At 38.0% G+C, this 17,075-nt stretch overlaps 1 protein-coding gene across 6 annotated transcripts in view; it reads left to right on the top strand.

The window, feature by feature from the left end:
- The window catches only part of LOC139478808 (DGAT1/2-independent enzyme synthesizing storage lipids-like), a 117,152-nt gene that overhangs the window by 24,682 nt on the left and 75,395 nt on the right, over nucleotides 1-17,075 (top strand). For 4 of the 6 annotated variants that reach the window (XM_071261447.1, XM_071261450.1, XM_071261449.1 and 1 more), the window contains exon 3: nucleotides 6,250-6,417. The exons of the other annotated variants lie outside the window; for them this stretch is intronic. In XM_071261447.1, the coding sequence (XP_071117548.1) occupies nucleotides 6,250-6,417 (168 nt within the window). The remainder of the gene's footprint in view (nucleotides 1-6,249; nucleotides 6,418-17,075) is intronic. 6 annotated transcript variants of the gene reach the window in all.

The raw sequence follows: 17,075 nt of genomic DNA on the forward strand, positions 1-17,075 counted from the left end.
AGGTGCAGTAAAATCATGTGCACTTCTGGAAAAAGATGTTTGTTTTACTGCCCACTCTCAAAAGAGAAGTTTGCAAACTCCAAGTCACCTTGGACTCAAAGTCAACTAGAAAGACTACATTGTCACCCACTGACGGGCACTCCGGTATCAAGAAGGTGATGCAGGAGGCTGTCGTTTGTGTAAACAAGTAGCAATCCTCATCCCACCCGCCCAATGAGCAGGCGCCACTTGCTGGGGTAAATCCCAGGTCCGGACTTGAAGGTTAGGTGGTGTCCGCTGGGGTTAGCAGCAAGCCTGCCCAGCCTCATCCAATACCTCCTGTCCCCTTAACTTAGATCTAATCTCTAAATCCATGCAGGCAGCCATTACCACATCTGTGACAAGCTATTACTTTTGCTAATATGAGGCACAATATATCGGAGCTTAAAAAATCTTTTTGAAAGACACTTCAAGGTTTGCGACTACTTCAAGGATTACGACTGCTGGTCTACCCATGCAGGTGACTGATTCATAACCCTCTCACAAACAGAAGGCTGGCAAACCAGGCCACGGGACAAAAGAAACGTCATCAGAGTAGAGGCTGAAGTCTTTATCTTAACCGCAGCTTCTTCTCGGGACAAGGCTTGTGCACCATAAAGTTCACAGGCCTATCATCTCGATAGTTTGAGGCATGCTGCGAGATCCTGTGCTCCTGATGAGTTAAAGAAGCGTGTGCCTTTAACCACCATTACGCAAGACAGCCAATCCCACAGAGATAGCTCTGACGACTAAGGTCATCTATCAGTCACAGTAACTTGGCAAGCAGGATGTGCCAGCCTAGCCTCAAACCAGCAGATAGGAGCAGACGCCCTCCCCCCCCCCCCCCCAGTGACAGTGGCTCATCCCTACACACTGATTGTACTTCAGCCACTCATTAGGGTGCCGATGCAGCGCCCGTTGATACCTTAATGATTACACCTTCTCAGGCATTTCACAACATACTAGGTTTGCAGCCATCTGTTATGCGTCATCCTGCTCCCCAGCTGATAGAGCGCAGGGTTTCACAAGGTAGACAGAGTTTATGGATAACAACTTCTTTAATACTGTGAAAAGAGACGTTTCGGTATAGATTCTTTGCTTGACAACAGTATAAGGATCTATACCGAAACGTCACTTTCACAGTATTAAAGAAGTTGTTATCCATACACTCTGTCTACCTTGTCATCCGTCAACTTGTAATGCCTATCAAACAATTTAGCGCAGGGTTAGCTGAACCAGTCTCTACTATGGGCTAGTTCAACACTCTGCTGTTTCCCTCTTCATGGAGAAAGTTATTAAACGGATTGATGATTCCCTGAAAAATAAAAAATCAACGGATGACAGATTACAATTCCCTCAGATTAACAAGTCCATGTACTAGACAATACACTGTCCTTTTCCTCTGTCTCCTTCCACTGATGACGACTTCTATCAACTGGTCAAATTTTCTTCTGCCAGAATGTACATATCAATGAGCAAAAATTCAAGGATTTGGATACTGTCAATAAGCAGATGAGGAATATTAGCACATATAGTTGCTGGTTCGTGACAGGAATTCAGCATGTCCTACCTCCCATTCAGGATGAATGGTACCTGACGACTTGAAACTAGACCAGGTGGGATTCACCCACAATGCCTTGGATGGCAAGAGGACCAGGTGGCAAAGGATCATAACCAACCAGCCAACTCATAAGGCACCCTGGACATCAGCAGGAACCACTTAAACAGAGGCATATGATTCTCTTCGTTCCCATGCATGGAAAGATAAATCAACATGTCCCTACTCAAAAACAGCAGAGATGATTCTACCCTCCCACAGTGCCGTGTGGCACTCAGCCAACCCCAGCTAAGGCCAGTCGAGAATCCTGTTCGGACACCATTATCCACACCAGTCGCACCTTCTATCCCAGCACCACGTGATCTTGATAAAATATTATGTATACCTCCAATTATTAATTTTAAGGGTCCCTGCAGGCAATATTAGGGTCATGTAAATTAATGAAATGGTGTAGTGTGCTGTACGTTCACATAACTACTTGAGAGCCTGGGATGAATCAATGTGGACACTGGTCATGATTGATGGGTGAAATAATGACACCCATGATATAATTTTTTTCTGCGTCCATCCTCTACACTTGTGCGTCACGTAAAACCCTGTTCTGTGCATAACGGACAAGTCTCTGAGTGCTGACCAGACAGTTTCCTAGTGCGATATAATGTCTGAGTAAATATTCTGAGGGTTGGCTGGGACTTGGTTGTTATTGGCTCCAACTTGAAGTTCCAAGCTACTGCTCTGTGTTAGCCGGATTTTTCCCTTGTGTCATATTGACCTTTTTCACACTTTCGCCATCTTGGATCGAAAACGAGGCTTGGAGAGCATAGCTCCATGCAGTGTGAGTCGCATCAGCTCATAGGGAACAGACAGCATGTTGTGCATTTCTCTGATGAACATTTCAAACAAACAAAAAATGGTATCCTCTGTATCTAATACAGAAAATATTTCACATTTAATCATGAGGTCCAACTAAAATATGCCTGTAATACACTTGAATTAGCATTTTGCTGTCAGGATCTCGGATGTGAATCGAAAGGTGCATTTCGAGATACGTATTTCAGAAATAGATTGTTTTATCATAACCTCGTCGGCATGTAGGTACAATGTGACAGTACATTCAATGACGGAGGTTTTGTATTGCAAATGAACCACATAACATGAAACACGTCGGTGTACTTTTGCAAATTTGCTCAGTCAGTGTGTGGCTTGGCGAACTCGAGATCGTCGATCATGTTTATTTCATGTTTCATAGTGGTGTTTGCTGCACAACGCACTATCGTTTTGCCATGAGTCCAGTTGACAAAAGACACTTTTTCTGCTATGAGTTTCATCTTAACATATTACGATGTAAATGAAATTAGTTCACAAAATAATTCATGTGTCAAAATAAATATTCAGAAGGGGCGATAACTCTATTCAATGTGTACAGTGACAGATGATACTTTACTTGTTCTTCAAACATCACTTACTTAACTGATTATTGCCGATTGAGATTGCACTGTGCACGACAAAAGTAATAATATATGTGAACTGTTTAAAATAGGTTAAAAGGAAACTAAAAATTGATAAATATAAACAATGCATGAAATGCATGAAGAAATATAAGAATTGATGCAACCACCAACTTCTTGAACACCCTCACCTAATCCTGTATGATGATAGGTAATTGTATATCAAAAGGAAGCTACTAATACATTTATCCTGAATATTTTGAAAATGTCTTGATCAGATATGAGTACAGTTAAAATAACAAAAGATAAGAAAGAATCAAATTCAATTGGTAATCAAGCCAAGATAAAATATATGTATCGGTACAAATTATGTTGATGGAACAATCTGGATTTCTTATATTTAACAAAGAAAAACAAACCGAAATTTTCATGTCTTTATTTCTCACAATATAAGTTTTCCAAACTTAACATGGACCGGGTGTCTTTGTCAGTCAAAAGCACCTAATTAAATTCCATGAGTAAATAATTTTCTTGCTTGTAAACAAATGGTACAATGTGCTTTTATAGTGTCTGATAAATATTGGCCATGTTGTTTTGTGAGTGAATAAGGTTTATCACTTCCTCGTCCTATTTAAGTGAAATGTGACAAGAAGCACATTTGTTGATTGAAAGAAAATGGCTTTTCACTTCCTCGTCCTTGACATGACGCACATTGTCACCAGTGTGTTACTGTCAGCAGAAGGCTCCTCCAGACATCCATCACCGGATACTAGTACTTCATTGTGTTGACTCGTTGGCCTGAAATGAATAATTCAATAATATTGTAATAATATTTACTTAAATAAAATTTTTTTATAAACAATGCATATTCACCTTCTCTCAAAATAGTGCTTATTTAGAAAACAACATTCATCTCAAATAGAGAAATTTAAGGAAAATTAATCACAGTGTGTAACATCACATGCAACTTTAGAACAATCTTGAAGGCATCAATTCATCTGATATGTCTAAAACTCAAACAGTATATTCTGTGTAAACAGTAAACTCAACAGATGCATCAATTCAATGACAGTGTACTACAGCTCTTTATATCAATGTCACACAGAAATTTACTCTTGTTTTAATGAAACACGTTTTGATATTTGTATTACCGGTATGTATTTAATCATGACATACTTTGTTTAGTCTGACCACGCTGAAAACATACTTTCGCTAGAGTGAAATAAATAAGATTTTTATTAAAATAGGGTGAAATATCACGTTTTGTCATCCCTACAGTCAGTCTGCCTCATTGACACGATGGTAAGGTCATGAAGATCACAAAGAAAATATCAGACTTAAATTTATTTGGTCAAATATAATGTTTATCTCTGCTTGTTGTTTACTAAAGTTGATATCTTGAATTGAAAATATTAACTTTGTCATATCACAAGATGAGATAAATTCATGCTATCATCGTTATTTGACAAGGAAAACACATTTCTTCCATGTATTTATATTTTTAATATTTCTCGTTTTGATTGAATTATAAAAATTATTAAAATGATCACACCACTTGACTTGATTGAAATAAACTAAAGTTCTAAAGATTGTTAACAATAGTAAAATATTACATCATAACAATATAATTATTGCAAAATGACACAGTAAGCACAACTATATTCTTACATATAAATTGATATGATTAATAATCAATAATACATGGCAATTGCTTACACAAAAGAAATCATTTTGTCTTTAAAGTTTCAAAACATGTTTGTGGACATAAAGCCAGATGGGTTTCAGAATTAAACAAAGAGAATAAATGAGTTATGATTGCAATACGCATTGGAATTTAAAATAATTCTGTTTATACTTTAAGTTTATAGTAATGTCAATATCAAAGTTATTTAAACTCACAATAAATAGTTTGGCTTAATGGTGTGTAAACAATGAATTATTCTTTACAAGATCTCAGTAGCATTTGTATTAAGTCTGTTCAGCTACCATAAACTGCACTGGGAGTTACCAGGTGGTCATGGCTATTTTAAAATGAAATCACAACAGAACGGCCAGACTCAAATTTATATCGGTAAGGAGACCAGATAACAGTAGAATAGTTTGTCAATAAGAATAATGTTCAATACTTACGATAAATGTACCGGGATGGTTAAATTGTCACAGTTTGTCCCGATTGCGTGCGTTGTTGACATCTCCATGTGTTTTATGTGCTATCTAGCCTTCACCTTCTGCTCTCCAAGCCTCGCTTTCCAACCGGAAGTAGCGAAGTGTGAAAAAGGTCAATAGTGTCATAGTAGATGTTCTGAGGAATTGCAGGGATCTAGTTGCTGTTCACTACAACAAGTTCTAATCCTCCTGATATCACGTATTAGAAGCCAAACAGATACTCAACCATGGCGTATAGCCTTACATGTTAGAGTAATGATGTGCTACAGGATTAGTGAAGAGGGCACTTGCTCTAATGAAGACGTAATCCGGCGCTGGTTACCAATATCACAAACAGCAGACACCCACCAACTGTCGGATAAGCATTGCAATGTGTTGTGTCAGAATATAAAATAATTTACAAAAATTTGGATATTAATGAATGAAGTATACTTATCATGACACAAGTCTCAGGAATACCCGTCCAACCCCCATCTGGATATTGCGTTGAGTGCTGATGGGAAACTAGTGAGAGATCAAGAACAGATAACTCTGAGCGATAACCAAGGGCAAGGGGCACCCTGGAGATGGAAGAGGCACGGTCGGGGTTCTGTGCTATAGGATCGAAGTGAAGAAGTAACTTGCAGAACTACATAGATATGGAACAGTAAACCCATCTTGATGAAGCTTGGTCAAACTGATCAATGACTACACTGCTTGCAACTCAACCAAACCGTTAGCAGTGTTTCTGGGATAAAACCGCATCAGGAAATCATCCATCAAATGACAATCATTCCTGATGATTTGAGACCACTTTTTTCAAATTTACATAACCGGAAGACGCTTTATTTATGGAATCAGTGGACCAAACCTCATCTTCTTTAAGTTCCAAAGAGACGCAATACAGGACAACCACATACACGATACACTATTCACACCTGTGGTCATTGGCTGAGTGGATCTCTTCCTTGACATTTTAGAATGTTGACTACACATCTGGATCCCAACAGACTGACAACAAATTCTTGATAAATAATGGTGTACAGTTAGGACTAAGTGACACATGGTGTATTGTTTCAGGCTACGAGGTTGTGGGTCTGCATGAGATACCTGACTCCGGACCTGCCCTGGTCATCTATTACCATGGAGTCATCCCCATTGATGTGTACTACATCATGGCCAAAGTCATCCTGGAGAAAGGTCGTCAAATCAGAGCTGTAGGAGACCGCTTCTTGTTTCACATTCCAGGCAGGTGACTCTTTTCTGTCTGACTCTGTGTTCAACTAGTTACTTGATGATGGATCTACACTGTTTCACAACACTGTAGACTTTATAGAAATTGCAAGATTTTAGGTTTATGAATGAGACATTTTCATAAAAATATGCCAATGTCTTAGAATACATTACCTTTGTTTTGACACCTGTATAACAAACATGAAGCAAAGATCTCATTGGGTGCGCAGCTATTACCTACATTTTTAGGATATTAGCCCTATTATAATTGTTTGATTATTAATAACAAATTGTTAGCTCACTTTTACTTATTAAAGTCATTCACTTCTAAGGTCAGAGTGAAGGTCATCTTTAAAGTATGTTTGGCATTTTGACTAAAATGCCTATTCCTGCAGATATGTTGTTATGCTTTATGCTTGTCATTGTTGCATTTTTTTAATTCCTGTGTTTGACAAGTGATGACAGGTCATAGTGACCTACCTTCAATGAGTATGAGTAACCGAAGGGGTTTAGTGAATGTATCACAAATGCAGGTTGAAGTTCAGATGTCAGTTTAATCACATAATATGCCTAATACACAAAAAAACATTATATAGCTTAACAACAATTATCAGAATCTTATATGATCACATAGTTTCTATGATCAGTATCTAGTCAGTGATGCCTTTTGACATGACCATAAGTAACATGTCATGTAACCTACACCAGCACATTTTCTCATAAATAAACTGACAAACATTAGATATATATAAGTAAATAACATGATTATATACAATAATAATATGATACCACTGTACTCAATGATGTCAACTACGTCATGTACTAGTATCTGATTTGCCAAGGTGACGCTCCAAATGATCTGAAATTAAACGATTGTGTTTTTGTTTTTTAATATCTGTTTTCCTAGATACAAATCACATGCTCCACAATCAGCTTCCAAAACAAACTTATTTGGGGATGTGGCCTAAAGGTTCCAGTGCAGTGGTGCGTGACAAACGTTTTCGTTGGCTGATAATGATTTTTGGCAGTTAAACATATTCTGTTTCTGCTATTTCTGTTAATCCTACAAAAATAACAACATTGCATACATTGTTGAATAGGTGAAAAGTCACCCTTGACCTTGACATGGTGAATAATTAATATAACAATTAACAATCCTCCATTTGATTCTTCACATCCTGTTTGGGTGTAATAAATAGAGGTTATCACGCGAGTGTGTTTGGGGATGGTAAATATCCTGCATTAGGAATAAACATTGTATTTAGCGAGCCTTGGCGAGCTAAATACATAGTGTCTATTCCAAATACAGGATATTTACCATCCCCAAACACACCTGGGTGCGCACCCATTAGTGCAGCGTTTTTTAGCAGGTGTGGACAGGATCTGACCACCTGTCCGGCGGATCAGTCCCCCTTGGGACTTGTCAATTGTTCTTGATTGGCTGTCCGGTCCTTCCTTTCGGGATCTGTTGTCTCTCTCTCTTCAGCTTTTCAGCTGGAAGACGGTGTTCCTTGTGGCGGTAAGGTCGGGCAGACGGGTAGGCGACATTCACGCAATGTCAGCATATCCTGAACTAACTGTCTTTCACCAGGACGGTCAGTATTCTCCAGGTGGATAGTCTCTACTATATGTACGGCGTACACCCTTCAAGGCAGGGACCCCCCTACCAAGTTGAAGGCTCATTCGGTTAGAGCAGTGGCTATGACACAAGCGTACACCGCGGCTCTGCCCATTGAGGAGATCTGCTCCGCGGCTATTTGGAGCCAGCCGAGCACGTTCATCAAATATTACCAACTCGACAAACACTCAAGCGAGCGTGCTCGGTTTGGTCAGTCAGTTCTCCGAACTGGGCAAAGTTCTACATCCCTAGCCGATTGAGCCTTCGAGATTTTAGACCACCTGGACGGGTTATAACACTGCTCAGTATCGGTCCGGATTATATCTTCTACGGTCGATAACAATACCAGCCATTACTACTCGATAATCATCGTATTTGCACATGCACTCCTTCGATTCACGGGGACCCTCTGGCCTAGCTCTTCGCAGGTTTATAGTCTCTCGTGATCTGTGCCCCCATATCACTTGTTCAAAAAAGTGGGGGGGGTGGGGGGTGTGTATGTCTCGAGTTCTCGATATGATAAGCCACAAAGAATGGCTCTTTTCATTGTGTATGGTCGATAACGCCCTGTCTCCAGCCCCTGCCTTTCGACGGTGGTGACTAACGATAAGGTTGGTGCCATTTATTGAACTCTTGTTTATTCATTGAAATAATCAAAATATGAAGTATTTATGCACGCTTGTTGCTAACGGATGCCACTTCCTAGATTATCCTATCTTGATGCAATAAGTGCCCCAAGGAGGATTTAATCTGAAAGAGAATTTTACAAACCTGTAGTGGTTATGAATTCTCTGATGAAATCCTCCTTGGGGCACGGCCACCCGCCTCCCCACATTCCATCAGCATTAGACATATGGAAAGTGATTTGGGTGAGAGTTGCTTCCCTTGGCTTGACGCGCCGTGGAGGGTGAGGCACCATAAGGGTGGACGTATATCATACAAAAACAAAGTTTTTTGTGTGGTAACAATTTTTATTAAGGAAAATGGTTACAACTATGCCATGTAGATTTTCTTGAGCCAGGAAAATGCAATAAGTGCCCCAAGGAAGATTTCATCAGAGAATTCATAACCTCTACAGGTTTGTAAAAAAAATTTGTCAAAATGATGATGCGATTTAACGATCGTCATGATTGTATTAAAAAAAACATCAATATTAATTAATAATGGATATAATTTACTATAGCCCACGAGGATATTGGTAGGTATAGGAGCAATATAAAGATTAGCCACCACGGCTAAGGTATCTAAAGATGTGGCCAAGGATTGGTTAAAGAAACAAGCTATGTGGCAAATATACTTACCGGCACGGCGTTATATACCGAGGAAGAAGTTTGATATTTTTACACCGAATGAAGTTCATCAGGCTGACCTCTTGTTTCTTCCCCACGATAAGTTAAGATGCAAAACGTATAAATACGCTTTAACCGTAGTGGATGTGGCTAGTCGCTACAAAGAGGCTGAGCCATTAACCTCGAAATATTCAACAGAAGTAGCTAATGCACTGAGCCGCATATATAAACGCGGACCACTAAAATGGCCCAAGTTGTTTCAAGTAGATCCTGGTCACAAGTTTATGGGATCAGTAACTAAACTGTTAACAAAGCATGATGTCGCAATCAGGCGTGGTGAAAAAGAGGCCCACAGTAGTCAGCTATCATTGAAAGATTTAACCGGACATTAGTGGAATGTTTGTTTGGATATCAGTATGGGATCGAAATGAAATCGGATCGATTAAGATCAACTGAATGGGTAACACGATTATCAACTGTTGTATCAGCGCTGAATAATGAAGTAATGAGATTAATCGGGAAGAAACCATCCGATGCGATTAAAATGAAATCTGTAACTTCCGAATGTTCAGCACCGAGGAGAGGCAAAGAACAAAAACCTCCAGATAGAGTAAGCGTAAGATATTTATACAAGCCCGGTGAACTCGAAGGAGGCCTACGTCTCGCAACCAATCCAATTTGGTCCCTTAAGACATATAACATTAGTCGATTGGTTATGAAAGGAGGAGAGCCTATTCTTTATTATCTTAAAGATGGACTGGGCAGGGCATTTGTACGAGAAGAGTTGCTCATAGTTCCCGACGATACTGTATTACCACCCTAAATAACCATAAGCATAGGTAGTTACACCATCCTTATCAATCCATCTCTTTGTATCTATTGGGGATTATGATGTCTTGTTCATTCTTAATTCATATATCCTATGATTGTAACTTCTTAAGGAATTCATCTCGTGTTTCAATCTTCTACCGTTGAATAATGCTTCTTTATACTGTTCGTGTTTGATATGCTTTTTTACTACATACTTCTTAACACCCTTAGCTTTTCTTATCTCTCCATTATCGGATTTCTTTATAGAATACATCTTAGGTCTTAATCCGACATACTCCGCTATAGGGGTCCCAGTGCATTCATCCTTCATCTTACCTAATACCTTTTTATTTACTACGCTGTGCAGTGGATTATCTTTTGGGTAATTGCTCGTGTTGTACATATCTATTTTTTCTGCCATATCTTTATACACGTCCTCGGTTTATATTTCCATCAACAGAGAATCTGTGTCGGTATATAACACCTCGCATCTATTGCCGTATTGCTTCTTAAGTTCGTTGTAATAAAAGTCATACATTAAGTGTTTTAACAAGTCAAGAATACTCAGTTTTACCAAATACTGAGCTTATATAGATTCTTTTCAAAATCGCTGGTAGCTGTCTTTCTTAAATCTTTTTTCAACCTTATATAGGGCTCCATCCAAGGGCTTTGATCAAACTTTAGAGCTCCTTGTATTTTCTTTAGTTTCATACCTAACGATAGATATAACTGGAGATTTCTGTAGTGAACTATATATTTTGTCTTATCCATCAAATTTGGCACGAGTTTTCTATGTTAGCTAACCTAGTATTACCCATTAAGGAGTGTTGATATTCCGACATCCAATCTTTATTCACCATTAATCTTTCGTGAGCTAGCAGATAACTGTTATGATCTTTATGTAACGAATTTGGATATTCTAAATCAACTTATAGTATGTACCCTTTTTTGGAATCTGCAGGGATATCATTCACTTCGATATCATTCACATCGACCCACTCAAAACCACTCGTGGGTAAAGGTTGACTCATAGCCCATCCGTACAAGTTGTTGGCATCGAGATATGATATGTACGTATCGGGTTTACTCGGATCATATCCTTCCACTAATTTATCATTAGCCTTAGAATACCTTGTCGCTACCATTGATATACCACCTCTTAATCCTTTCTCAATAAACAAGTGCATATCGTATTCGGTGAGTAGTTTTAGTTCTACACCGGTCTTCTTCAACAATGCATACCACGATAGTCCGGGACTGGAATAGTACCATGCCGAGTCCAAGCCGTATTGTTTTAAACATGTCTTTCTAGATATCTCGAATATATCGAGTAACAGTACATCGGTTTTTAAGTACAGATCGTGATAATCACCTAAATTCTTACACCCTAATTTATCCCACACAGTCAGAGCGTGTTCATAATCAGCATCAGATATTTTGGATTCTGTTAAGTTACTATAGAATGATTCAAGGGGTGGTAATTTAGTTTCATTGAATCTAGACCAATCATCTATTCGTAAGGATATACACCTTTTTCTAAGCAACAAATGTTGAGTTAACCGATCGGTATATTGATTTGTTATCGCAAAGTCATCGGGATTGTTCACATTAGCTAAATTGTCCAGGGAAGATAACAGAAACTGTACGGAGTCTATGAATCTAAGTCCATTACTTTGCTTTATTCTAGCTTTCCCATCCTTGTCCGTATAATGTATAGTTTTAGTCAACGAAAATGATATATATTTTTCCATATTATTAGGAATGCACGTTAAGCCGCCGTCGGTCTTTGAGATAGCTTGCATAATGAGAATCCTCTAAGGTTATGAAACACAACGGGGATGGGTATTGTTTGAGACTTCATTTTTAGTTTCAAGTTACACTCGTTATGCGCGGCTCCCCAATAATTACACGTGATGTGGCATTGATCTCTTACGGAATTCCCATTCAGGGATTTATTACAAACATGACAACTCGTTGACTTCTTGTAGGCCCTCCAATCATTTCTCGTCATACACATGGGTTTCTTACGCGATAAATTTTCCCTGATTATTCTCTCTTCATTTTGTAGATATTCTAGGAACTTTCCAGCTGCATAGGGACCTCTGTAAATCAGGGGCGGGTTTGTTTTCCCATCATACCTTACAACTATATATCCAAACACACAAGGAATATGTTCTGGAGTTTTGTATGTGAAACTACTATCAGTATTGTGTTTTGTGGCTTCTATAGGTTTGATAAGTGCTTCAAAAGTCAGCGTAAATTACGTACTGTACTGGCATTTGATTACAATAATGTTCAAATTTTAATATATTTTCTCCCTCTTTAGGCATATTGATCCTGATAGTAGTCTGTAGCACCTCTACAGTCTTCTTTATGCGCTTCTAATAGATCTTTTCTGCTGTACCCATGCAGACATCTTTTGCAGAAATATTTCTTTTCCTTATGGGTTGTTTGATCGTATAATAGTCTGCTTAAACTCTTTATCCATGTATAATGATATTTACCATTTTTTTCAATTAGAAATGAATTGATTCTATGAATATGTTCCGGAGTGGAGCTTATCCTATGTAAACAATTCCTTTAGAAGAATGTCCGAAAACATTTATAGCTAAATATTTTGCTTTTCCACCTTATCAATTTGTGAGATTGGTGTAGGTTCGTCTATGCCATCAAAGTTGAGTCCATCATTTTGAGGATAGCTAGAAGGTCTATCCAGATTTTTGTCTACGGGGAACAATGCAGATCTTATCATAATTCTGAAACATTTACGCCTTTATTTTATACATTTTCTTTTTATAATACAGGGGTAAATCAATATTAGATCCACCTTTGAAGGGCATATAATTTGCTATATCTAAATATAAACAATCGATTTTATCCACACCCCAACCCGAACCTCTATTAGTCCAGCGTTTAAAGTTTCTTGTATCCTCTGAATTGATGTATCTAATGATGCGGTTATAGCATCGGATTTGGTTATAACTTCTTGCTTGCCTCAGAAATAAGGTTCGGTATATTCGGTGTCATTTTTACTCGTCAACTGGTATTTTATACTATTTAAATCATCTAACTCCTCGTTAATTTTGCTTGATACGATGGGCTTAACATCATTAACATCCATGTTGGAATTAATATCCATCTTCCAACCTCTTAGATATTTACCCACACCATCTGTGGGTACAAATTTTAACTCATCAACTGGTTGATTTTTATCAACATCATCTGGTTGTTTTTTATCATCTGGTTGATTTTTATCTAGTAAACGATCAATTCAGCTTTTCTCATTTGAGAATAACCTCTCAGCCCACTTTTTTTTTGCTTGAGCTTTGAGTTCTCTAACAGTCTGGGGTTTGTTGTATTCCAAACCAAGTAGATCGATCAATTCAGCTTTTCTCATTCGAGAATTATCATTAATAAAATCTAATCTCTCAATTCTTCGCCCAGCCCATAGTGACTGGGCTGCTTCAAGTTGTTCTAATGCTTTATTATGTCGTTTACGCCAGGGGTCCGGAAACCGTCATATGCACCGGACATGTCCGATTGGGAATCTCAAATGTCCGGTCTAAAATATTGTTTACCGGACATTTAAATTTTTCTGTCCGGACATTCTTAAATTTTGACCGGACATGATCAACAGTTAGGACTGAGCAATTTCTGTATGCAGTTGTAAAACAAAGAAGATTATCTACACTGACAAGCTTTGTTTGTTTTGATTGCTGTAAATACATCGTACCTAGAATGATAGTCCAATCGGTCAATCACTGTAATAGGCAATAAACTGAGTTGACACTGATTAATCGAGGATTTATTACTGAGAACATCTTGTTGATTTGAGTAAAATGTGTTTACAACTGTACATAAATACCTTGCATCATCGATGTACCTCATTATCCTCACAATGCTACGATACGTAACCTCAGTCAAGAAGCGAAAGCGTGACGACAGCCAGTCGACCGATGCAGATCAGTCGAGCGGATCTGCCAAACCCTCAAAGTCTGAATGATCATTTTGTAAGTCGTGGCTAACGGCTTTCACTTGGTTGACATACAACGAGGATTTGCAGATTTTATTGTTTTCAGTAGCTAGTCGTATATTGAATCTTGATTGACCGTCATTTTCCTTTCTCGGACGATCGATATCAAATTTTTTTATGGTCAATAATTAAGTACAGATGAAAAAGTATTCAAATAACTACTGCTATCAACGATAGTTTAGGATTTAGGATTATATTATCTGTCTTGTTTTTAAATAATCTTTAGTTTAAAAAAAACACTTTTCCCGTGAGGTCACGTGATAACCAAATATGGGATAATAGTCTCGATCCAAATGTTACAACGCGTACACTTGAGCAGACTCATGAATATTAATTAGACCGTTCACAACTTTGACAGATCGTTATTATAACAGAAACAAACGTATGTTTTCCATATATATCTAAAATGATATTATTTGTTATTAATTGTCCGGTGAATTAAACAATTTAAATTGAAACCATTCATAATTCATCATATTATGAATACGTAACAACTTGTAATTTGTGTGTAAAAAGTCGTACTAAAACACGCTGTTTGAAGGGGGCGTGGCATAAATGTAAATGTCTGATTGGGATTTTAAATTTTCCGGACCCCTGGTTTACGCTCCTCTTCAACTTCTTTAGCGTTTGATTCCCTCAGAGTAGAAAATAAATAATTACTCCCCGAAAAAGCTAGAGCATTAACAATAGCCCCACCGACCATCATCCCATTTGTATTGAACTGTGTTCAATAATTCTATGTTTATAAAATATTCAAATGTTTAATTACTTCATTATGTCTTCCGGGATAAGCCCTTGTTTGATTAGCATATCCTTTGTTGCCATTGCTAATCCTATATCAAGAATCATCATACCGATATCATAACCATTAAAATCTAGCTTTTGTGGTGTGGCTTTAGTAATCATTTTAGCATAGCCAATGGCTAAGCCGCTGACCACCGCTGAATGAAACTTTGCTTTTTCAAACATTTTACCATCTGTAACTGGAGTAGTCATGCTTTTTATAACATTACATGAGGTCTTAACTCTAATTGAACCTCATCTAATTTTTTAACTTGTGACGTTTTCACTTCCCCGGTCTTATAAAACAACCATACCGCTGTTATAGCAACAACTCCTAGTGCAAAGGGAGCACAAGTTTTAATCGGATGTTCAATATTTGAATTATGCATTAGTTTCACCTTCCTCGCTAGCCCGCCCTTCCTACCAGCTGCGACTTTTCGAGGATTCTTAGTCCCTCTGACTTGTTGTGCTGGTATTTCCTCATTCACAATCTGGGTTATTTCCTCGTTCACTTGTTGTGATACAATCAGGGTTTGTACTTGTTGTGATTGACTCTCCATTATTATTTCGTGGGCACTTATGTTTAAATTGACAATACCTAGCCGTTATCAAAGCGGTGGTTAACGGAACATTCCGTATTTATGATAAAACTCACAGCTCACTGAGCTTATAGTGTGTTTGATGAATGGGTCTTTCTCAAGAGATTTGCATAAATACGGGCGATTTTCTGCCGGGATAGGAAGAAACGTACTAGCTACGACTGTGTATAGTTGGACCATAGCCGACCCTATTGTTTTAGTCAAGGTAGCTCCCAGTCTAGACTCGTAACACGCGTACAGTTTTTTAATTTCTTCATCCTTCATGTTATCAATTTTTTCGATGGTATAATTTCCCCCCAAATATTCGGAACATTTTCCACCAGCTCCCAAAGCAGCGAGTCTTTCTCTATGTTTATATAAAGATTTATCTACCATAGGTTCTGGCTCATCTTGGAGTAGTTGTTCGATAAGTTCGTCGCATTCCATAATGTAATACCGAAGGAGATATTTAAGTCTCACATAATAAAATATTGCATATCCAATACAACCCGAAATAATAAACTGTTGCGAAAGAATTAGGATGTCAAACCACATTATGACATAATAACCACTAATGTTCAATTTTTCATATTTTTCCTATATTTTTCCTATATTTGCTATATTTTTTGCTATATTTTTTGCTATATCTTTTGCTATATTTTTGCTTAGCAGTTGCTATAATTTTGCTTAGCAGTTGCTATTTTTGCTATATTTTTGCTATTTTGGCTAAGAAATTGTATAAGCAGCTGGTTGATTGGTTTTTAATACGAGTTTATGGTGTTTCGTTTCCGCTAACGGTTTTCTGACTTTATCTCATTCGAGCTTGGTAGAAATAACATCATTTTCGCATAGACATTCCTCAAATGAATCTCGGTCTTTGCAATGAAACAGGGCTACCCATTTGGTCTGCTCTATGAGATCTTCAGGACAGAGTTGTATTTTTGAGTAAGTATCCAAACGCTATGCTCCATATGTATTCCAGAGAATGCTAAATATGAAAGCATATCTTTCTTTTTGGTAAGTTCTTTACTCCCACTGCAGTCGTCCATTATGAAAAGGGTTGATTCTCCTTTGTATTTTTAGTGACATTATCGTAAACAGTCTTAAAAAGGATCGCCCGGATCAACTTTGTACAACCCGGGATCATTCATTACCCAATCTCTCGATAGGAATGTTTTATTAACGTTTATAGTCGGGCACAGAATAATAATATGGTCGAAAACATTCCGATAATGACTTTGTAAAATATCTAGAATAAAAGCTGTTTTTCCGCAACCCATTTGCCCGCAGATGATAGCGCAGTGCGGTTCTTTAGGTAAGAGATTATTAATAGATCGCTTGCACGAATCTTCCATTCTGTATATTAAGTTGCGTGTCCATAATCACGTACAAATATATGGGCTTCATTTTATAGAAGGGAGTTTTTAATCTCATCCCACTGTTGATATGCTCACATACCTTGACAATATAGTTGATTAGGCACGCCCTCAATAGTCAATTCTACTTTTGTGATCTGGGGGTTGTAGAACGCCTCGGTATCTCTTGCAAATGCTTCAGAGGGG

Source organism: Haliotis cracherodii, unplaced genomic scaffold (assembly GCF_022045235.1).
Source record: "Haliotis cracherodii isolate W230 unplaced genomic scaffold, xgHalCrac1.p SCAF_4, whole genome shotgun sequence".
NCBI lineage: Eukaryota > Metazoa > Mollusca > Gastropoda > Lepetellida > Haliotidae > Haliotis > Haliotis cracherodii.